Source organism: Ictidomys tridecemlineatus, chromosome 12 (genome assembly GCF_052094955.1).
Source record: "Ictidomys tridecemlineatus isolate mIctTri1 chromosome 12, mIctTri1.hap1, whole genome shotgun sequence".
Classification (NCBI taxonomy): domain Eukaryota; kingdom Metazoa; phylum Chordata; class Mammalia; order Rodentia; family Sciuridae; genus Ictidomys; species Ictidomys tridecemlineatus.
This window is the reverse complement of record NC_135488.1, coordinates 69,711,414-69,736,692: the sequence shown is the minus strand read 5'-3', so window position 1 is coordinate 69,736,692 and position 25,279 is coordinate 69,711,414. Positions and strand designations below refer to the sequence as shown.

General features: G+C 32.1%; 1 protein-coding gene across 9 annotated transcripts in view; it reads right to left on the bottom strand.

Moving 5' to 3' along the window:
* The window catches only part of Vps54 (VPS54 subunit of GARP complex), an 87,038-nt gene that overhangs the window by 39,428 nt on the left and 22,331 nt on the right, over positions 1–25,279 (bottom strand). For all 9 annotated transcript variants that reach the window (XR_002483602.3, XM_078029116.1, XM_078029115.1 and 6 more), the window contains 7 exons: positions 24,025–24,103; positions 21,698–21,732; positions 19,098–19,229; positions 15,189–15,574; positions 4,056–4,182; positions 2,853–2,960; positions 492–547 (listed from right to left, as the gene is read on the bottom strand). Coding sequence is in view for 8 of the 9 variants with exons in the window: in XM_078029116.1 (XP_077885242.1) it covers positions 492–547; positions 2,853–2,960; positions 4,056–4,182; positions 15,189–15,574; positions 19,098–19,229; positions 21,698–21,732; positions 24,025–24,103 (923 nt within the window). In the remaining variant the exon portion in view is untranslated. The remainder of the gene's footprint in view (positions 1–491; positions 548–2,852; positions 2,961–4,055; positions 4,183–15,188; positions 15,575–19,097; positions 19,230–21,697; positions 21,733–24,024; positions 24,104–25,279) is intronic.

The window sequence follows — 25,279 nt, the reverse complement described above, 5'->3', positions numbered from 1 at the left end:
TATTTCACTTAGTAATGGCTCCAAAGCACCACAGTAATCACACAAAGGAGGCAGCAGGGTATAAACACGGAAGGACAGATTAAATGGGGCACACGGGAAAAAACAAGAAATACAGAGGCTTCAGTACTATCTGTAGTTTCAGGCATCCACTAGGGATCTTGGAATGCATCTGCCTGCAAATAAGGGAAGACTATACTGTACTTAGTCTCTTCCAGTTTCCTCCCTGAAGCATGACCTCAGAATGACTGTTTCCTTTATTCACAACAGAGTTTTTTCTCAACTCTTTTCCTCAACCCTTACTTTCTCCTGAATTCCGGTAAGCGCTCTTTCTTTGTCTTTTAAAAGTACTACCCTGTCAACTTGTGATTTTCTTATATCCTGCCCCATACCTTGGTTAATAATTCCTTCACTAAATTCTCTTTAAATTACTCTAATTAGTATGTGTCACCTTTTCCCTGACTGATAACCACCAACCTATATATAATACTTACTTCATAACAACATCTGTGTCTATTTCTTCTATTTGTGAAACCTTATTAATCACACACTGCAAGATTTAAGAAAAAACAAACACAATTTAATTAATTGTCTTTAGAATCCCAAGTACTCCACGTTCTATCTGTACATCAAAAATGACTCGCTGACTACAATAATCATTTCAACAGACATTTCTTGTACCTCTTATACACAACTCAAGGTATTAGAAAAACTGCATCCATGACCCTTGCCCATTAAATAATTATTTCAGAGTATGCTTGAACTGTAACAATTAAAATGCCCTCCTATTTAAAACTGTTCCAAATCGTACACCAGCAAAACAGAACTGTAAAGCTTATAAACAATGTATACGTTTAATATTAAAATCACCAAAGAGGGACTGGGGTTGTGGCTCAGAGGTTGAGCGTTTGCCTAGCATGAGTGAGGCACTGGGTTCAATCCTCAGCACCACATAAAAATAAAATAGAGATATTGTGTCCACCTATAACTAAAAAATAAATATTTTTTAAAAAATCATCAAAAAAATGCATATTGGAAGTTTGCATTTTCTTGCAATACAAGCAATAACAATAACAAAAGTTTAAAAAGGGTAACAATAAATGCTTAAGCCGGGCTGGGGATGTTGGCTCAAGCAGTAAAGCGCTCGCCTGGCATGCGCGGGGCACTGGGTTCGATCCTCAGCACCACATACAAATAAAATAAAGATGTTGCGTCCACCGAAAACTGAAAAATAAATATTAAAAAATTCTCTCTTTCTCTCTAAAAAAAAATCAATAAAAATAAATAAATAAATAAATAAATAAATAAATGCTTAAGCCTCAGGAGAAATATATGGAATTAAAATAGCAGTTAATTTTTTGTAAGCATATGAAAATTCATACAAATTATGCTTTCAGTGCAGTTATGGAGTACATTTGTTCAACTGCCAGTACCCAGAGCTGCCCTGTTCCTACTTTCTGCCCAGTAACTATTGGTTTTTTGGCTTCGCATTAAGTAATATTTATTTACATAATTCTGAGTTATTTATTGTCATTGCTGCATAGTATTCCACTGTATAAATATACCATAATTCTATTCATCCCTTTTACTGATGATGGAATTTGGGTTGTTTACAGTTTTTATTACAAATAGCATTGCCATGAATATTCTCCACTGTGTTTTGGTGAACTTATTTAAGTATTTCTTTTGGGTGAAAACCTAGGAATAGAAATATAGGTTATAATATATGTATACTTAAGTAGCTACTGAACAATTTTCCAAAGTGCTTAAACCAATTTAAAAATTCAGCGTTTGAGTAAAAAAAGAGAGTCACTACATTTTATTTGTTTATTTTATATACACATTAAAAACTCTCATATGGCTGGGCATGGTGGTACATGCCTGTAATCCCAGATCCAAAGATCAAGACTAGCCTGGGGGCAATTTAGCAGAACCCTGTCTCAAAAAATAAAAAGGGTTGGGGATTTAGCTCAGTGGTAGAGCACCCTTGGGTTTAATCCCAAGTACCACACTGAAAAAAAAAAAAAAGCAAAACCAAAAAAAACCCCAAACCAAAAAATCCTCATATTCATATAAATGCATTCAATCTAATAAATGACAATGACTGATTAAACCTAATAAACACAATTTAAATTATATCATCCTTTATCTGACTAAAACAAAAAATAAATAAATATCAGGAAAACTAAAAAAATATGTATTTTAGTTTATAATTTCTTAGAGATCAGAGTAAAAAGAAAACAAATAGTTGTCTGCTGATGGTGTGAATATGAATTTGTAAAATCTTTCTTACTTAGCAATTCAGTTCTATGTATCAAACTACTTAAATATACTTTTCACTGTGACCATTAACTCTACTTTTGAGAATCAGTCCAAGTAAATAGTCTTAAATATGAAAACCAAATTAACTTTATACAAAAGATGTTTTTCAGTGCCATTTACAATACCAAACTGAAAGTAACTTAAATATCCCACATGTAAAATAGTCTAAAAAGGATTATTCAACATAAATGTAATGAAATTTTATGTAATTATTAAAACTAATGCTTCTGAATTCTTACATAATAGTACAAGAAAATACTTAAGTTGATTCTAACTGAAATATATATCCAAAATCATGTGCACATTATGACAAACAATTTTAGAAAATCAGTTAATAATCTACACATAGATTCATTCTTAAAATGATAATTTTGGCTGCTAAGCCTGTTTTTTTCTTATATTTTTCCATATTTTCAATTTTTAAATAAAAGAGCAAGTATCACCATTATAATGCATACTGCATCATATATTACTTGATAACATAAACTTCACAAAAATTCCAGATCACATATCAAAGAAATATATATAATTACCTGTTTAATGATATTCTTTGCTGTAATAATCATTTCTTCACCATAAATTTCTAAAAAATTAAGTTTTCTTTGTTTTAAAAGTCCAAACACAAGAGATACTAGTCTTTCCTATTAAAAGAAAAATATGTAATTTCACATTTTAAATTTGAAATATTTAGACATAGAAATATTCAGCATCAATAATTTTGTTTATTCTCAGATCTCTATCCTGAAATGTAGTACTTCTTGAAGACTGAAAAATCCCTCCTACAGCAATCTTATAATCAGATTTTTGTAGCCAATGTTATAAAACAGACAAACCCCACTCTACCACATGGGATCAAATGAAGCTGTTTTGGAGCAAAACAATACAAGGGTATTTTTGACCCACTTTCCATAAAGAGAAATATTCTTCTTAAACCTGGATAACCAATAGTACTTCCTGAGGCCTGTGTTGTTGTTGTTGTTTTAAAATATTTTCTTAGTTGTCAATGAACTTTTATTTTATTTATTTATATGTGGTGCTGAGAAGTGAACCCAGTGCCTCACACATGCAAGGGAAGCAAGCACTCCACCACTGAGCTACAACCCCACTCAGCCTAAGCCCTGTGCTTTTAAATTCATGTTCTAGAACAGTAGAGTGAAGAGGTGGACTCTTAATTGAAAAGTCAACCTCTAACACATACATGTCTTTAATTACTTGGGCTGTTATTAGTCAAGACCTTTTGGATATTGTTTTTAACCAGTTACTGGCAATGATTAGCATTGAGAAGGTATCAGATAAGTGAAGCCAGGATATGATACATTTATATATGTATATACAAGAAACATGTTCACAATAGGCATTCAATGAACTTGAGTGATCAATAAAATTACCATATACAATGATTACTTTTTACAAAAGATGAATGTCAGCAAATGAATGCACACATGGACTATAAATGTATTCATTCATCTTATACCTATTTTAAACTTGATTTATAAGCTACAAAGATTTCATGTTAACTCTTATTTCTGTATAAGCTATAAATAATTTCATTCTCTAATATCACAAGATACTGAACACTTAATGGTACTAATAATGGACTTCATAGGTCCGATAGTCCCTAACATTCAAGATAATCTTGTTCATTAAAATCTGAAATAAAGTATTCTAAACTAAGACTGTTAGTAATTCACACTTAGCAATGACAGTGATTTCATTCTATAGTTCAAAACACATACCTCTTCTAAAACTTGACAGTCATCTTCCAGTGGTCTATTTAAATCACTATGAGAGTAAGTAGAAAATTCTGCAATCATCATTTTATCTATCAGTTTTTCTAATTCACAAAGCTGTGATCCCAAATGCCTACAAAGGGAAGAGAAAAATGCAATATATAAAAAAATATACTTTAAAACTCATAAGTTCACCCTAATTTCAAGAGAACTAGTATGCAAAACTATTTTAACTGATAGTATCTGTGCAATAATACAATGCTTTAATAAAATGGAGACCTTTAATAAGCCAAAATAACTACAATAATTTCACTTATTCTTAGAATTTTATTTTTTTATCTTTAACCTCTGAACAGTTTAACGTGTTCTAGAAAACTTGGTTACTTGGTAAATCCTATGACTGCTTTTCACAGATAAAATGTTCAGATATTCTTACTCCTTTCTTCACTAACCATTTGCTAAACATCAATGGTGGTAGTGCCATAGTCATTTATTTATTCAACAAATTTGAGTGCCTACCATGTGCCAGACCCTGTTTTAGGTGGATAAAAATTATCTGAAGCAAATAGGTAGACTATTTCAATCTGTCATGATCAGTTTGAGTTATTACACACCAGAGCTCAGATCATTAAACTGAAAGTCATTAAATTAAATGACTGAAAATGTAAGAAGTACTTTCACATACCACGGGATTTTTGCCACACAATCTAATAGCTTCATAAAAACAGTGAGCTGAAAAAAACCTAGACAACTTATTTGACTTAAAGTATTGAAAAACTTAAGTGAAATAAGCCAGTGGAAAATCTATTTATCCCTCTAGGGGAAAAAAATTTCTTTTAGTGTAATTCTTTGTTTTAATTTATCAGTTAAAAATATTTTGTAATTATTTTTAAAGCTCTATCCTGGGCGGGGGATATAAATATAGTGATAGAGTACCTGCCTAGCATGTACAAGGGCCCTGGTTCAATCCTTACCATAATAAATAAATAATGAAATGCTCTTTTGAGGTAATGTGAAAACATTTAAATATTTCATTTAAATACTAAAGTTACTTAATACTTTATAAATTTTTTAAATTGTTTAAAAATATATGTGCAACATTTACTTGAAAAAGTTGTTCTTTATTTTAGCAATGATCTTTACTGAAAAAGGATGTAGTACAATTTTTTTAAAAATTAGTTACAGCCATTTGATTTTGGGGGCAGAGATATTATTCTTTTATAAGCAACTTCTGGCAAGTAGGGTGAGTGATAATTTTGAAACAATATAAGTGAAATAATGGGTAAGTTTTCATGTGAAATAGAAAATTATATTTCTTATAGCTATTTAGAAAATTGATAAGCTTCTTATAAATGGCACCAATATCTCACAATAAATCAATTTAGAACGAATGCTCTAGTATAAATTAAAACATTATCTAAAGAAGAATTTGGCAATATCTACCAAAATTAAAAGGCAATTACCATTTGACCTAGGAATTGGACTTTTTGGAATCTTATCTCTAAGATGCACCAGCAAAAATAGAAAAACAAAAAAAACAAAACACAGTTTAGTACCATTGGTAATTGTAAAGAAATGAAAATAGCCCAGTTGTTGACAAATAGGGAACTAGTTATATATTCTTAAATAAAAAGTACACACTTTTGAAAGAACTGAGAAATGCTATCTATATTCTCTACAGAGCAGTTTCCTAATTTTCATTATACACCCTTATGCAATTTTAATATCCACACATATTGTGTTTCTGTTTGTGTACTGTGGCTCTTCAGAGGAGCACAAACAGTTGTCATATCAAGATTTTTTCCCACTCTTCAAGAATCAAGTTTTATCCTCATGGCATGTTATCTCCCATTCAGAACACATGCAATAAAGAATGGTATAATATTCAGGGGGTATTGTAAGACAAAAATAACAAGGTGAAGTATATACAACATGCTAATGCTTATCTAAGATGGGAGGAGAGACTGATGAATGGATGGATAAATATAAATTAAAATATTTTTACATAGAGACTTATGAGCCAAGTACAATGACACAAGCCTGTAATCCCAGTGGCATGGGAGGCTGAGGCAGGAGGACTGCAAATTCAAAGCCACCCTCAGCAACTTAGTGAGACCCTAAGCAATTTAGTAAGACCCTGTCTCAAAAAGGGGGAAAAAAAAGGCTCAGATGCGGGTCAGTTGTTAGGACAGTTGTGGGTAAGAATTGTTAGATCTGAGATCATTCTATGTATGCTAGGTGATAAAACAAATGAGGAATTATGTTGGTATCTTTGGCACCACAATGTTAAGCACCCCTGGGTTCACTCCCTGGTATTAGGGAGTAAACAAATAAATAGATAGACAGACAGAAACTTTTGGAAGAGGATGGGAAGGAGGAGACAAGAGTCCCTGATAAAAACTAAGTTTCTCTCAATATTCTTTGTTTTACAGATTTTACCTTTGAACATGTAACCATCACAGTTATAAAATATCACATTTATAAAAATCTTTAAAAATCAAAGGCAATGAAACACATGAACTGTGTACCAGGCTACAAATCCATTCAAATGAAGTAGAATTACTTCAAGTGAATTAAAAACAGGAATTTAACTACTCATCCCACATGTGAAATTATCTTAAGGAAAAGGAGGAAAAATTCTATACAGCAGTATAGTAGTCTCCTTATCCTCAGGTTTGCTTTCCATAGTTTAAATTAGTTGTGATCCAAAAATATTAAGTGGAAAATTCCAGGTATTTAAAGATATTTAAAATACCTTTTAAACTGTGCACCATTCTGAGTAGCATGATGAAACCGCACACTGTTCTACTCCATCCTGCTTTGGAACATGAATCATCCCTTTGTCTAGCCTATCCATGCTAAGCACTCATTAGTCCCTTAGATGCTGGTCCAGTTATCAACTGACTGTAGTTTCACTGTGTTCAAGTTAACTCTTATATGGTCTATCCCAAAGACTACATCATTCACCTTATTTCATACTATCACATAACATTATATCATCTCATATCATCCCAAGAAGGGTGAATACAACATTAAGATATTCTGAAACAAAGAAACCTATATTCACATAGCTTTTGTTACAGTATATTGGTAATTGTCCTATTTTATTACGAATTATTGTTGGTTACTATGCCTAATTTACAAATTATCTTATATACATATATACGATAAAGTTCTCATACACACACTCATGTGGAAAAAACAGTATATATTGGGTTCAGTATTATCTGTGGTTTCAGGCATCCACTGAGGGTATTGGAACATATCCCCCACAGATAAGCAGGGGAGAAGGGACTACTATAATAATTGTTAGTTCTGAGATTATTCTATGTATGTTAGGTGATAAAAAAAAATGAGGAATTATGTTGGTATCATTTGGCACTACAATTTTCAGACTTGTCAAAAGGAGACATCTATGTAAGATGGAAGAAGTAAAACCCTACAGACCTCAATGTAAATTGGAAGTATCTGGACTCTTTTTTCCCCCCTTTAAAAAAGATATATTAAGGGTTGGGAAGGTGTGGCTCAGTCGTAGCGTGTTTAGCATTAGGCCCTGGTTTTAATCCCTGCACCAAAATATTAAGTTAATATAAAATAACTCAAAAAATAAGAATGGAAAATTATTTTCTAGGTCTGTCCATCACCAAGGTTTAAAATAAGGACAAATTCAGTAGCAAGAATATTCATTTCTAGTACTCAGGTGGATTTCTAAATACTACTTCCCTCTAAAAGAAACTAAGGATTCTTAAGAGAAGCTAGAGAAAGTTTGTGACAGAAAATGTGTAATATGAATATGCTGTCACAGCACAAAGTAAAAATACTACCAAAAGGCTTCTCACAGAATCATGTCAAAAGGACTCAAGAATAATATGTAGAATTTAGGACAATGTAAGATGGACTCCACAAAAATAAAAACAACAGAAAATTTAAATGCTTCAATGCATATAAATCCCATATATTTATCATAATTTTTAAAGATTCATCAGTCACCTTTGGATATTGCTAGATTTCCAATTCATTATTTCACCAACTGCAAATAGATAAATCAGGATAACCAAATATAGTGAACGGTTGAACAACTTAGGGGTTTGGATGTCATCCCCAACCACAAGCAAAAAAATTCAAAAACCTCGGGCTGTGGTTGCAGCTCAGTGCTACAGCGCTGACCTAGAATGTGTGAGGCACTGGGTTTGATTCTCAGCACTATAAAAATAAATAAATAAATAAATAAAATTAGATTAAAAGCTGAGGGACCAATCTTCCTGAGCAGATGGCCAGCTCCTCTCAATGCAACAAATACAGGGGGAAGGGGGTGGCTTGCTTAAAACACACACACACACACACACACACACACACCCCAAAAAATTAAAATCCGCTAACTTTTGGGGGGGCAGTGGGGAGTATATTGGGGATGACACTCAGGGGCTTTCTACCACTGTACCACATTCTCAGCCCTTTTTATTTTCCATTTTAAGAAAGGGTCTCATTAAGTTGCTTAGGATCCTGCAAAGTTGCTGAAGCTGGCCTGAAAACTTATTATCCTCCTGCTTCAACCTTGTGAGCTACTTAGATTATGGCATGTACCACCCACAACATCTGGCCAAAAATCTGTAACTTTTGACTTCCTAAAAATTACCTACTGATAGCCAGAAGTCTTACCAATAACATAAACTGTCCATTAACATGTATTTTCTACATTGTAATATATTACATACAGTGAAAAATACATAAGAACCACACTGAGAGATTACTTGATAAGCAATTTACTAGAGACAAGACTGGAGACATGGCAATGATTATAGTTACAGTGTTTTAAATGGATAATGGCAATACTTGAGCTCACCACAATAGCAATAGGAGTTGGCTACAAAGTTATTACAGTAGAGAATCACTACAATTAATTTTATACACTTAGAATTAAATTCTGCATCTTTACATTTGTTTATATTTCTCTCAACTGTTCATGATGCCATGTAGTATGTTCATGTCCATAAATTTTGATATTTTAAGTTCTTATGATAGAATTGTATATACTTATGGTAGTAAATGATAAAAGACTGTTTTCTCGTATATTTAACACATTCACCACACACTTAGCATTTCTTAAGTTTCTTTTGTTTCTTTCTTTTTTTTTTTTTTTTGGTACTTCTAGGCTAACACAGTCCATTAAGTTTTCTCCAATTGTCATAAATCTAAAAAACAAAAACAAAAACAAAAAACCTACATGATAGTAGCCCCATACAATTTATAAACACATATTGTTCAAGGGTCAACTGTAATTGTTGTAGGGGAAAATCACTTTCAAGGAATATTTCAGTTAATAATGAAGAACATAGTACAGAATTTAGAGTAACACAATGAATGATAAATCTAGGTAATATTCATCACGTGGCTTGTAATTATAAAATGAAATAAAACCAGATATATGCTTTTTGATTTTAATACCTACCACTCCATATTAGGTACTCCTGCCAGAAAATAAAACTGAAATCTAATCAAGCCCTTAAATATAACTTCTGAATATAGAAAACAAGTGGAAGAACACATGCAATATAGGAACATAGTTGGCAAAATCCAGACTGTGTGTAAGACAAATAACCCAATTTCTTCAATATTTTTAAGGGGAGAAAATAAGAATGGAGAACTATACATCAAAAAACACTTGAGACATCTCAATCACGCTATATAGATATTATTTGGATCCTTGATTCCAACAAACTGTTAACAAGAATTTTGAGACAAACAGGGAAATGTGAACATTGACCAGCTATCTGAAAATGTAAATGATTTGTTTCTTAAAACTTTTTTTTTCAAAAATATATATATTGAAGCCAGGCACAGTGGTGGATACCTTAGGAGACTGAGGCAGGAGGATCACAAATTTAAACATGTATGTTTGTGTGTGTGTATAATGTATGTATATATAGATATATGTATATACACATGTGTACATATATTATGTGTATAGACATTTATTATCTGTACATATCATACATTATATACACAAACAAAGAACAGCAATGAGACAGGATATAAATTTACATAAAACTTCAACATGGTTTGCTCCTCAAGTTGTTTTTAAGGAAATCATAGATTCTCTTTTACCACAGCTTGGAAGTCAACTCTCAGGTATCATCTCTGGGTATGCCTTCAACAAACTGCCTAAAAGGATTATGGTGAGAAGTCCATATCATTACATCTACTGACATTTAATCAAAAAATAATAAAATTCTCTGTCAATTCAGCATAGCATCTTAAATGTAAGGTTATAGTTGACCTCAGATATTATTTTAAATAACTTGAGTAGTTTCATTTTTATGCATTCTTAAATTTTGATTAACAACCAAGAATAGATACAAGCCTCAATATTAACATCCAATGTTATAACATCATAGGCATCTGATTACACATACAAATTTGTCCAAACAAATCCTTATACAAAAAATCCAGAACTATGTTTGACAAACTTCATCTATTCTTCCTTGTTCTAATTATTCTTTTTATATCGTGACTATTATAACAATAAATGCAATAATAATGACCTATGCATTTTAACCTTTTCAAAAATGTTGAATAGCAGAAAAATCTGCTGATAGTTCACTTTAAAAGCATGTAACCTGATAATGACATACAGTAATTTAGAGTGGTAACAAATCTACTAAAATGACAACTAAAATATCATTCTCTAAAAAAAGCATCCATACACTCAGCTAAACAAATTGGAACAATTACATACTTTCTACTTAGATCTGCCTCAATTCATGTGTTTATTCAGATTTTCCTCTAAGTTACAAGATCAATAATATGTTCTCAGTGCTGTTTTTTTAGAGAAGTCTATCAATAAACTCGACAATAATTCTAGTTTTATCAAACAGCAGAAACTAATTTCTTGGCTTCATCCGAAAGCATATAATGTGAATATTTTCTTACTATAATGTTTGAAATTTAAATGATAAGAGACTATTTCAGGATCAAATAATATGCTAAATATCTTTTGATATCATCAATATTAATAAATCTCACCGGGTGGAGTGGCATAAACTTGTAATCCCAGTGACTCAGGAGAGTGAGGCAGGAAGATCTCAAGTTCAAAGCCAGCCTCAGCAACTTATTGAGGCCCTAAACAACTTACTGAGACCCTGTCTCAAAATAAAAGGAAAAATTTTTAAAAAGGGGGAGTGGGTATGTGGCTCAGTAGTTAAGTGTAATCTTTGTTCCAAAAAAAAACCTCAATTCATGATGAAACCGTAATGAATGGGAGCCTAAAATTAACTGAATGTTTTTCATCATTTCTTTAAAAAAAAAAGTTGGTGGGGAGTCTGGAGATGTAACTCTGGTAAAGCCAGCTGCTCAAGCAGAAGGATGGCAAATTAGAAGCCAGTCTGAGCAATATACCAAGGCCATCTCAAAATAAAATAAAAAGGGCGGGGGTGTAGCTCGGTGGTAGAGTGCTAGGGATTGTAGGCAGGAAGCCCTAGTTTTAATCCCTAGTACTGTCAAACAAACAAACAAAAAAAAGGGGGGGGGAGAAGAACATGGTACAAAGTATCCAAATACATTCACTAATATCTTGGCTAATTCATACATTTCAAAAATACGCATTAAGATGTGTATAACATAGCTCTTGTCCAAGACATTAAAAAAAAAGACAATAAAATATGGTAGAAAGCTTATAAGATTCTTAGAGAGTACAAATAATGTCCTGAAGTTCAAAAGTCAAAAACCAAAGCTTACACAGAAATTAATTTTAAAGTCAAAAACTACATCAAAAAAAATGAAGAAAACGAAAACATTCATAAGCATTATTTACTCCCCTGAACTAGAAAAAACAGAAAAATTATACACAAAAACAATCAAAGTATTAAAAAAAAAAAGATTAGATTTGTATTTATGGTAATTTGATCATTGGAAGATCTTGACATGGAAGTTTTCTTTTAAATCAATACAAAGAACATTCCAGTCAAAAGCAAAACTTTGACTAAGATCCATAATAGACTACTAATTTAATCCAATAGAGTTCTCTGGTTGTTCTACTACGGGAAAGATTTCCTATCTTTTCTAAGATATGCCCCACAAAAACTACTAAAATTTGGTTTCAGGTATGAAGAAAAAAAAAAAAGACAGGTAAAATGCAAGTAGAATACCTTTTATCCCTATGAGGAGAGTATAATTATTTTAGTAAACAAAAGAAAATACAGTTTATATCACTGCTACTTATAGTAGACAAGAAATCTATACTATACATTTCTCCTGAGTAAATAAAAATATAAATGATCCAAAACTAATTGTTATATTTCCAAATAAGGTTAAATGGCCTGTAAAATATCTGTGGCACTATGCAAGAAAATAATGGTGATATTTAACAACATTATAGCAAAAGTAAAGATAATATGAAGTAAATAATCAGAAAGGATTTGACAGAAAAGTAAAACAAAAAATCTATATCACAATAATCCCATTTTAAACTACTTCAAGTATGAGTCAGTATTCTTCATTCACAAAATGTTTTGGAGTACTATTTAAAAAAAAACAAAACATTTGTACATGGAGATGTTTATCTGAAGTTAGAGCCTCAAGTTCTGATACCAAATACTTTTACAATTATGACCATAATGGAACTGATATTTGATAGGCAGCTTCACAAAGATGCATGTTGTATAAGGACTCACTCACTGAGCTAAACCCTTATCTCTAAAACCATTCGTGTGGTGTGTTGTTATTTTTTTTTTTTAAATAAAGATATTCTGTCCTTTGAGTTAAGGTACAAAGTCAGGTTCTGATACCAAACTTTTATACAGTTGTAACTATAACAGAACTTCATTCAATAGGCAGCTTCACAGAATGTATTACATGAAGAATAAACATTCTTTAGGCTTTAAGGAAAATAAAAAAAAAAGTGCTTCAAGGGAAGAAAGGAAGGAAGAAGGAAGGGAGGGAGGGAAAAAAAAGAAAGAGGAAGGAAGAAAAAAGGGCTGGGAATGTAGCTCATTAATAAAGTATGTAATTAACACGAGGAAGGCCCTGGGTTTGATCCCTAGAACCTTATTTACTCATTCAATTATTCAATCAATAAAGGTAAGCTCTTGAACTCAGAATAAATACATGATTATAAAATTTTCATTCTGTAGTCCAATAAATCATAAACTACTGGTAATGAATATCTGTGTTCTTACAATCTTTCAGATAGCTTTGTATAACTATACTTCTATTAAGCACAAACTTATGAATCATAGAAATAAAACTGTATGACCTTTTATTTCCTTTTATCAAGGAAAATAAAACTATGTTGGGGCAAAAATAAGAACAGGTTTAGAAACTGTGTTTAGCAAACAAGCATTCAATCTTTGATTCTATTTCTCAGCTCAATACTAATCAGAAGATACTTACAGTAATATTCATCAACACAATATCATATAGTAAGTGACAAGTGAAAACCAGCTTTTGTCATTATAGAAGTCTACTTTTCTAAAGTAATGATAAAACTATTTACTGAAGAAAAAAAAAACCACAAATGCATTATAAACAGAGAAAGATTTAAAATACAGAGGTAAAAGGGAAATCAGAAATCATTTAGTGACCCTGGGTTTCAGACTGTGGAATCTAAAGTAGGCTATAGATGATGATGAATGACTCAAAATAGTAAAAATTTTATATACAGATGTTTTATGAAAAGCTATTTTTATAGCTTTCAATAAATTCCCCAAGAGATTTGTGACTTGAAACTTCTGTATAAGTCTGGGTTAGGTACCTCTCTAAAATTAGAGGTCTGTAGCATCATTAGTGTTCAGTAATATGTCCGTCTCCCTCCCACTGCCAAATTGTAGAAAATGTTAGAGCAGAAAACATCTCAGCTTTGTTCATGACTATAGATCCATTATTCTGCCTACAGATCCATTATTACATGCCTGACAGATAATAGGTGCTCACTTGCACAAATACATTCTTAAATAAAACAATGAATCAACTATTTAAATTTGGTCTAAATTAAAAAATGCTTTGTAGATATATAGTCCAACTATATAACCTTAGTCAATAAGAATTTATAATAGAATTAAAATAGTTTGAAGCAAACCTTTCCAGAATATATTGAGTATCTATTAAGTTATGGAGCACATCCTCTATAAAACTTATCTGTAGTCACTTAGTACAGGTTTGGATAGGTTTTCCAGAATCTAGAAACTTCTACAACAATGGATGTCTGCTTGACTCACTTCTAATTAATTTTTTATATATGTGTGTGTGTGTGTGTGTGTGTATATAAATACTGACGTGTTTTCACATAAAATATCTAAAACATAAAATATCCATGTGTAAATTCAAAATCAAATTGTTTCTTAAAGGTATTTTCAAAGTAAAAATATAAAAAAAAACCTGGGTCTTTCTTATCACCACATGGTATTTCTGACAATATGAAAAACAGACTGCAAATCAAAAATGAATCTTAAAGCAGAGTGCAGTGGTGCATGCCTATAATCCCAGCAACTTGGGAAGGAAGCTAGGGAAGAGCACTGAGTTCATGGGCAGCTTCAGGAACTGAGTGAGACTTCTGTCTTAAAATAAAAAGGGCTGGGATGTAGCTCAGAGATGGAGTATCCCTGGGTTCAATCCCTAGTATTGCCAAGGGGGGAAAAAAAACTTTACACAATTATTTGATTTAAAACTCATTAAATGCCAGGAACACTGATGCATAACTGTAATCTCACAATGTGGGAGCTTGAGGCAAGAGGATTAAAAATTCAAGACCAGCTTGGGCAACTTCAGTGATAAATAAAAAGGGCTGGGAATATAGCTCAATGATAGAGGGTCCCTGAATTCAATAGTAACACAAAAAACAAAACCAACAGCAAAAAACTATTATAAAGCTTTTAAAAAATTAACTTAATTTTAAACATACTGGTATTCACCTCTCTAACTTCATGTACTATCTTGACATAAAGCATTTCAATATTTTCAAAATGTTATTTTCATAGTTGTGACTGGTCTTGTAGTTATTGATAATGAAAGAAAAAAAATACACATTTTACTCTGAATATATCAATACACATTTTACTCTAAATACATTCACACTTTGAACATTAGATGCTAATATTTATACTTCAATGTTTTCTAACATTATTTCTAATGGCTTAATAAACATACCGAAAACTGTGAATGCCCTGAAGTTCCTGCTGTAGAACCTCTTGTGTTGTTGCTATTAAGTCCAATGCTCCAACAAATTCAGAAGTAGATAATAACACCTGCACTGTAGGCTGAGTTTGGTGTACAGTGGCCATTAACTTCAGTTTATTGTATACTTTAACACAATTATTTCTGGTAAGAGCCAGTCTTAAAATGTGTAGTGATCCTTCACACATTACTTTATCAATCTGTGCAATTTTATCTCGAAGCATTTTTACAGCTTGGGAAGTTTTCTTGAGGTAGTCCTGCAATTCATGTTGAGAGGTCATTGCATGAAAAAATGCTTCTGAACGTAGAGAGATCTGTTGAGCAATGTTTACTTCCACAATGTCCAGATAATGGCTCAGCTTTTAAAAGGGAAGGAAAAAAAATTATGGAGAATTATAAGTATCCAAATATTTTCTGAAAATGAAAATAATAAAAGTCTACTACATGTATTTTCAATTGCATGGTGTGAATTATTTGATTATGGAATCCTTGGAATCAGGGGCAACATGACAGAGAGATGAAAGGTGCAGCCCAAAGAATAATAAATTAACTATTAAAGAGCAGGTTATTGACCTTTCTCTGCTCCTGCCAACCCACAACCCATCAAACACTCTAAAAGAGTACCCCAAAGCTATAATTATAATTAAGGTTATAATTCTAAGGTTATAATTCTTATTATAAATAAGGTTATAATTCTAGATGTAGAAGCTGTAAAATCTGAAAGTGATCTTCACAAATATCACACATATCTAAGTAGATGACTATAGTTTCATTGACTGACTTTCCTCTGTGTATTAGGAACAGGTATTTTGGATGTATCTAGTTTTTCTAATTTAAATAACCTTTGGATACAAGTATAATTATTATTTTGCAGATGAGGAAACACAGAGACATTAAGTGACTTAAATTAAATTGTGTAATTAGCAAGTGGCAAAACAAATAATCTGTCAGACTCAAAAACTGAAGCTCTTTCTACTATATTATGCTGCTTTGAAATGCTAAATAATCCATGAAAGACAGACTGGCAGTTCAGACACAAATCATAGGAAACACCAGAATTTGCTTGGATCTTTTCCTTTTTTTCTCCTCACATTTTTTAATCGATGCACTCTAGTTATATATACTAATGAGATTTGTTACACATTCATACATGCACACAACATAATTACATAATTGGGTCAATATCACTACCTAGATCTTTTTCCAAGGCTGCTTATTTTACATTTCAAAAAATGATTATTTTATACATTTATAAATTTTTTGTTTTCAATATACTGTTCTCCTAAAAAATTAACAAATTTCCTTAAACACTTAGCTCATGCATATTTAACACTATGATTCTTATAGCTATATATTAAACACGCTTTATAAATTTCAAATATAGACTTCTAAAACTTAATTTGTCCTTTCTTGCTTTCTAGCTGCATATACCTTTGGGGACTATATTATCATTCCATCTCTTCCATTTTTTTAACTTTTAGTTTTTTTTAATCTACGCTCAGACTCTAGGCACTATCTCTGAATATCTCTTAGCATTAAAGGGTTGATCGACTCCAACATTTAGGATTTAAATGATTAGAAGAGATTATTTAATCATTAAGACTGTTTCCTTAAAACAGTATCATTACATCTTCAGTAACATTCTTTTTTTTAGTAATTTATTATAACATACAATAGAGCAAAACCAAAAAAATTTCTAGAGATTATGTCTTGGGTTTATACTCTTTGACTCTTGTTTTCATCTCCAATAGAGTTGTTCATTTATTTACCTAAAAAAGCATCATGAATACAAATGTAGAAGGGTAGACTACAAATTCAAGTGGACACAAGTTTCATAAAAATAAATGAAAAATGGAGAGCCCATTTAGGATAGTGCTACTCAGATTATAGTTTATAAGTGGCTACCAATCTTAGACTGTTTCATAGGTCCATGATAAAATAAGGAATTTTGCTAGAATGGAAATCGACTGTATCAGTAAGCACTCCTCCTCCTCCTCCTCATCATCATCATCGCTGTGCTAGGGCTTGAATTTGGGACCTCACACATACTAGGCAAGTGCTCTACCACTGAACTGCATTCCCAGTCCTTTTTTCCCCTTCTTTTTCTTGCTTAATAGGAAGATTCTTAATGAAAGAAACTATGTGATTTGCATTCTGGTAAAAACCCCTTATCTCATCACAGGCCAGCACTTTGGGTAGCATAATATAGAATCCAGATTTCTTTAATTCTGGTTGTAGCATCTCTTCTCTAAATATAACAAGATAAATCAACTGTTGTCCATAATAGGAGCTTGAAAAGCTGTTTTAGAATTGTCTTCCACTCCTAACAACAGAGCAGAATGAAAAGGAGTCAGAATGTAAATACTGCAAACCTGATTGTGTGATATACAAATTTTAAAATTTTTCCATTACTTTAGCCATTTTAAATATTCAGGATGAAAAAAGTATTTAATTTCAATTTCAAATGCTTTTGGAAATCCACTGATCTATTCTTTTCAAAGGCACAATTTTTTCATAAATATTATGAACTGTAAATATCTATGAAATACAAATGCCATAAAAGAAAAAATGTTTAAAATATTCCTAAAAGTATCCGGGTAGATAGACAAGTTTTTTATTAGCTTTTGTTATTGCTGTTAAGGTATTATTCTAGCAGGTAACAGACTTTGGACTGTGAAAATGCAGTCTGAGAGCAAGCTTGTATCAGTAATTCCTGCACTTTGATCCAATTTATGAATTTGTTCTTACACAAGGAAAATCTCTTTATAGATGAAAATGTTGCCAAAGAAAAACTGAGTTCATTTTCATTTTTAATTGTGAAAAAAGGAATATTCATGATTCTTGTTTTTTAACGTTTTAATTTTTAGTTTTAGGTAGACACAATATATTTATTTTATTTTTATGTGGTGCTGAGGATTGAACCCAGTGCCTCCATGCATGCTAGGCAAGCACTGCACCTCTGAGCCACAACCTCAGCCCTCATGATTCTTTTCCAATATCTCTTTTGTTCTCCTCCCTAAGTTAAAAGTCTTCAGTTACTGAGGAGGACTGGACCTAATTTACGAACAACCTTCCTAAGAAAAGCTTTCAGATTGCCAAGCAATGTCACTATAGTGAAACAAAGTAGTTTCTCATTTTAATAATCAGTCAGTTCAAGAAAGGCTCTAAACCAAGTGGTAGGAAAGAAGAGAGATCTAAAGTTTTTACCATAATTCAAATTTTAGAAATTCTTAATAGATTATGCTTAAAGTTCTAACTTTTAAATGACTTTCAAGATGTTGACTTCTGAAATATAGAACACTAAAAAATTTAAAAACCTATTGACTACTAATATTCGAAAAGCAAGGCTTTTGTAAAACTAAAATTACAATAGGAATATTGTATTTTTTAATCTAAGACATCTTGCTTCAAAATAATCATCCTTATGATGAAAATGAGGAAAAAAAATAGTACCTCAGGAAAAGTTTGGTTTCTGTACTTTAAATCATTCTGATAAAATTAGCTGATACATAACAATCATTTGGGATAAATGCAAGCAAAACTTTCCTTCATTGTGTCATCTAATATATCTTTTCTATTAAAATTCCATCAACTGCTATTTCTGATGAAAAGCAAATAGTAAAGTCTCTTCTTTTCCACAAGCACAACTTTTATTCCATTGAACCAAAATGTTATTAGTTTATCAGTTAAGACAAAAAGGCTTATGTTGACATAACAACAAAAATAAACTTGCCTAATGTATGCAAGGTCCTAGGTTTGACCCCTAGTACTACAGATAAAGAGAGAACTTAAAAGAAGTAGAGTTTACTCGGTAACTAAATCTGAATTCACTAACAGTATCACTTACCCAGAAGTTTTTCTATATGAAAAAAGAGAAATTACCTTTTCTTGAAGCAACTTTGAGGAAGCTGCATCACGATTTCCTTTTCCACCAGCAGTATTAAAATGAGACCATGGTAAAACTGAATTAAAAGTTAAGGAATCGTCCAAGGCAAAATCTGGTTTCATAAAAATCTATTGAAAGAATACATTTTCCTCAATTAGATGAACATTTTCTTTATTATCCCTTCTAACAATACAAGACCATCAAGCAAAAGTCAATTTGAGCATGAACACAAAAAGCAAGTGATAATAGACTAAATTATTTATCCCAAAATCTGGATCAGAATTTTACATACACAATGTTTCAACAAGCTTAAAATGCTCATCAAAGGTAATGCTTGTTTGTTTCCCTTTACCAATGGGGATAGTCATTTCATTACTACATGATCAAACTCACTAATGTAGTCCCACTAGGGACATAACAAAGGGAGATACTATACCTAAAATGACTGTGTCATTTCCCTCAATAGTTTTTTTTTTATGTTAAATATCCATTTCTCTAATTTTTTTCAACTCCTCAAATTTTATTTCTATTTTCTCCTATGCATTTTTTTTCAAAATTAGTTTTTAGAATAAACACACTCAAATTTAAAACTAAAATTCAATTTTACAAAGACTGTTTTTCCTTTCTGCCTCGTGATTCTGGTGCCAAGCCGAGACATTGGCCTTGGCACCTTTCCATACCATATCCAGCTAGTCAATAGGACTTATCAATTGTATTTCCTAAATATTCCATGAAACCCCTCTCCTCTGTCTCCTTAGCATATATCAATTTATCTCTTCATAATCTCTAGTTTACAGTAAGTAGTTATGTTACTGATGTTCCTCCCTTATCTATCCCCTGTATTACTCTTTTAAAATGTCAAGTATAATTTTATCAACTTCCCACCTAAAACTCTCAGTGGATTCCCATGACCTGCAGACCAATTAAGAATGGTATCCAAATTTCATCTTAAAAAAAAAAAAAAAAAATCCCAAATAGTTCTGTGGGTCTTGTCAGTTCCTTTTACTACTTACACATTTTTATCTTCTTATGTTTAAGTATCTTTGTGCTTCCTTTGGCTTAGAATGCCTCTTTTTGCCTATCTCCCTGGAGAACATGAACCAAAAGACCAAATATATCTGTTTATGACACAGATTAATCACTCTCACCTCTGAACACAGCATAAACATGTATAAAATGTAAAATGTATATCTCTCCCCAGAGATCTACATTCCTACAAGGTTAGATCATAGTTCATTAGTCAATGTACCCCTAGCACCAGGCACAAAACATCATTTAAACAATTTATTAATGTTTTTGCTATATTTAATCTACTGATTCATTTCACATATACCCCAAAACTAGTATGATTATGATTGAGAAAAATCTAATCAGAGACAAAAGTAAATTTTCTAATCCATGCTTTAATATTATAATTAAAAGGACTGATTAGACAGGTGGAAACAAAGATAAATTACAACACAGATCCTTATCTCAAGGATATTCAGTCCAAAAAATGTGATAAAATATATATACAATTGACCCTCTATATCCTTGGGTACCAGATGAGCAGATTCAACAAAATGAAGATCAAAAATAGTAAGAGAAAACTTCATCTATACTTTTTTCTCTTTGTCATTATTCTCTAAACAATAAAACATAACAACTATTTATACTGTATTGGGTATTATAAGTAATCTATAGATGATTTAAAGATTACAGGAGGATATATGTTGGTTATACATTTGTCTCCTTAAGGGACAAATATATAAAAATCCCACGAGGAGAAGAATATCTAGGGAAATAGATATCCTAGAAAAAATGTTATGGGAATTTGGCAAAGGAATCAATTATTTTCAGTTGGGAAGAAAAATAAAGTACATAGGCAAAGCTGCCATTTTAGTAGAAAACTGTAAAGGAGTAGGTAGGGGAAGATGAGGAAAAAGTCTTCCAGACTGAGGGAACAGTGCAAGTAAAACATGAAGCAAGGAAAAAACAGTTTGGCTGAAAAAAAAAATTGTAAAAATTGGCAGGCAAAAGTTAGAAGTTGACTAATGGAAGCAAATCATGAAGGCTTTTAAATGACAGAATATTGATTTTATTTTATAGGAGTCAAAGAACTTTAAAAATTATCGCCCTATTCCTTTTTCCATTGTTCATCTTTTTATCTTTCTTATCCATAAGAGCAATTGTCACAGACCTCTTTGAGAATCTGATGAAAGCAATGGACTCTCCCCAGAAAATAATGCATCTATTATACAAATCTACAAAATTTATCACACCAAGAAAATCTCTTTTAATAATCTGCAGGGGTAGATTATTAAAATAACAAAATTATTTTTCAGAAAAATAGAGACTTGGATGTATTTATAGGTTTCACTGATTAGGTAGAAAGTCATAATGCAAAAGAGAAAAGAATACCATAAATATATAACTTTTGTCAAATGTATTTTTCCTTAAAAAAAAAAAAGAGGGTGAGAAACAAGAAAAGTGGTGCAATAAAGCCCCAAAAGAGGCAAAGTGGTCCAACTGTCAACAGTCAAATAAAAGCTTCTTATTAGGCGAAATTAAAGACTACATGTTAAAAACAGGTACTCCCATTTTTAAGCTCTGTTACCTTAGGTACTTGCTCCAGATCTGTCCTGGATTTATCTATGGAAAAAAGGAAAAGAGAAAATATGATTTATTAAACTTGTTTTCATTTTACCTCCATAAAATATTTTTGACAGATTCAATATTATACTGGACCACAAGCAAATAACTACTTAAGTTTCTTCCTTCATCAAGTATCCATCAATTAATATCATCTACAAACTTATCTACAAATGAATCTACTTTACATTCATCCAACTGATCCAGTCTCAGATGAAAGACCCTTTCTTTTCTTCTTCTTCTTTTTTTTTTTTTTTGTGTGTGTGTGTGTGTCACAGATTGAACCCAGGGGCACTTAACCACTGAGCTACATCCCAAGCCCATGTTATTTTTTCTTTTGAGACAGGGTCTTACACTAAGTTGCTTAGGGCCTTACTAAGTTGCTAAGGCTAACCCTGAACTTGTGATCCTCCTGCCTCAGCTTCCCGAGTTGCTGGTATTACAGGTATATGCCACAGTGACTGGCTCCTTTTCATTTCCAAAGTTAACCTTTTGGTACTTGGACTCCATCTCCTCCTGCTTTTTCTGTGAGCTTGCTTCATCAATTATCCTCCCTCCTTTCATATCTTCAACTTCTTTGCTTCTATTAATTTTTATATCTCTGGATATAAATATGCTCAGTTCTCTTCCATTTAAAAAAAAAAAGATAAAATCTTAGGACTAGGACTAGGTTGAAGCAAGGGAGACAGCTAAGGTAAGGAAGTATTCACGGTGGGGTTACATAATGCCTCTCTTGACTCCGCTAGTTCTGGCCCTAAAAACACATTATTCCACTCTGTATACTCTAACCAATGCCCTATCTCAAATCTTCAAGTCTTATCCCTACCAGTAGTCTGTATTTCTTTCTCTTGAATTCATTCCTTAATACGTAGTATTGAGGTTTTTGTAACTAATTCTCCAGTCAAAATGTTCTCCCTAAGATCTCCTAACTGCCAAATTCTAAGAGACTTCTCAGTGTTCAAAATGATTATCCCTGAAGTATTCTCACACTATAGACTAATCATTCTCACTTCACTGAACTCTATGTTTCATTTCTAGGGTATAATTCTCTTATTGCTTTTCCAATCTCTTTGACCACTTTTTTGTCTCCTTCACAAGTTCATTATCTACGATCTACTCCTTAAATGTGATAGCTTCATAGTATTCATCATCAGTCCTTCTCACTATTCACATCCTCCCTGGGTAATCCCATGCATGCCCTTGGATTCAACTACCATACTACTGTCTAGCACACTGTCTATGATAATGTCCACCAAACATATATTTCAGCCTGCATTTTTCTTTCCTGAGCTGCAGGTTGCCAACCAGACATGTCCTTCACTGCAACTCTGCAACCAAACTACCAGCCTCCATCTCTTTCAAAATCTCTCCTCCTACCCTGCCTCTCTCGTTGACTTGTATGGCTTACCTAAACAGTTGCGCAAACAAGAAACCTGGAGCTATCATGGACATTAAAACTTATACTTAGATCTCTGAGATATCTCTCTCAAAGATCTAATCCCCTTTCCATTTCCATTGTAACTGTTACTGGGACCACATCATTTCTCATTTGTATTACCACTTAAAGAGTCCAACTATCTCACTGCCTCCACTCTTATTATCATTTAAAAATTCATTAGCCACAACTGTTTTAGTGTTAGGTATAATTATAAATCTGACCAAGTCTGGTTAAAAATGTTTTGTAGCACTATACTGCCTTTAGAAAAAATACAATTCCTTAGCATAGCATACAATGCTCTTTTAACCCCTGCCTATTGCTTCAGCTATATCTCTTAGTCTCAGTACAGCACATACTAGACTCTTGCACTCTTTGAACATGTTATGTTCTCTCAGTTCTATTGCTTTATATAAACTATTCCCTTTCCCTGAATGCTTTATTCCCCCACATAATTGTTTTACACTAACTAGTTTAAAATACAGGTAATTATCATTAACTATGCCAAGCCTTTTGAGTTAGAAATGTTATCTGCACAAACTTACCACCACACCAAACTTTCTTTGACCTTATTCAAGAGACAATTAGCTTCTTCACGACTGAGAATATTTCTGAACTAATCTATTTTTGAGCAACAAGCAAAATACAAAGCACCAAGCTATTAAACATTTGTTACGCTCAAGAATTACACTACTGTCAGACCCATAAATTTTTCTCTTGAAAGCTTTCAGAAAATAGGCTACAAAATTTTACTATAAATACAAATTATAGATATGACAGCAAGGTTCCAGAACTAAGATTTTGTTCATCACTATTTATGCAATGCTTTACTATCTACAAATAACACATTTACATACCATGAGTATGTAAAAGAGTCCTGTCAAAGGTATCTTTAGGAGGACAAATATTCTTGCATCTCTCATGTATCTTCTCTCTCTAATCAAAAGATAATAGTTAAATAAGTAATCAATGCTATGAAGAAATATGATTATCCAAAGCATCAAAATGTTTCATAACAGAATACCAAAATATAAGCAAATTAGTTCTCTAACTTTTAATACATGAAATCACAAGTACTCTAAACTTAAATACAAATAAGTATATACCTACACTTACATAATTATAGTAAAATCTCCATATATGGAATGAAGAAAGAAAGCAAACAGAAAATGTTTATTCACATAACAGAAATCAATTAGGATAATTTGTTTCAAATCAAGGAAGAAAACCCTAAAACCTACATAAAACCAGAGAGAAAGATAGAAATTAATCACTGCCACTTTGAGTTTAAACAAACAAACAAACAAAAAATCCACTCTAATTTAGGACTTAATGACCACATAATAACATTGTCATCTTTTCAGAGATGCCACGGAAAGGACACCTGAGAATAGCAAATATGTTGATAAAAAACCACTTGGCTACTGGTTCACTGTCAGTGACTACAGGACTCTTTTCCAAAGAGGCTGTACCATTTTGCATGCCAATTAGCAACAAATGACAGTTCATATTGTTCCATGTCCTTGCCAATATTTGGCACTGTCAGTATTTTGGATTTCTGCCATTCTAATAGATATGTAGTGACATCTTGTTTAAATTTGCAATTTGTAGATTCTGTATAAAAATATTTGATAGTGCTAAAAAAGAATCAGATATTATATGCATTAATGCCAATAATAAGGCCATATTTAGCCTATTTCCAAACCATAAAAAGAGCAAAGTAATCAAGTAAAATAAAATCAGCATAATTCAAATTAGACTTGTAAATGAAAGAGTACAAAAAAGAATACTTTGGGGCCAGGTACAATGGCACATGCCTAAATTCCAGGCTTCTGGGGAGGCTGAGGCAAGAGGCTCACTTGAGCCCAGTTCAAGGCTGACCTAAGAAATACAGTGAGATCCCATTTCAAAAAATTTAAAATGTGTGTTTCTGCTGTATCACTTTGATTTTTTAAAAAGACTGAAATGGCAACTAGGATTATATTGCTAATTAGGCACTCACTAACAATCTAAAAATGAGTAATAGGCCATTTCAAACTCAGCACTACACTCAGTTTTTGTTTCAGACCAGTTTTCAAGCAATATACTGAATTATAATTATTTCTGGATATA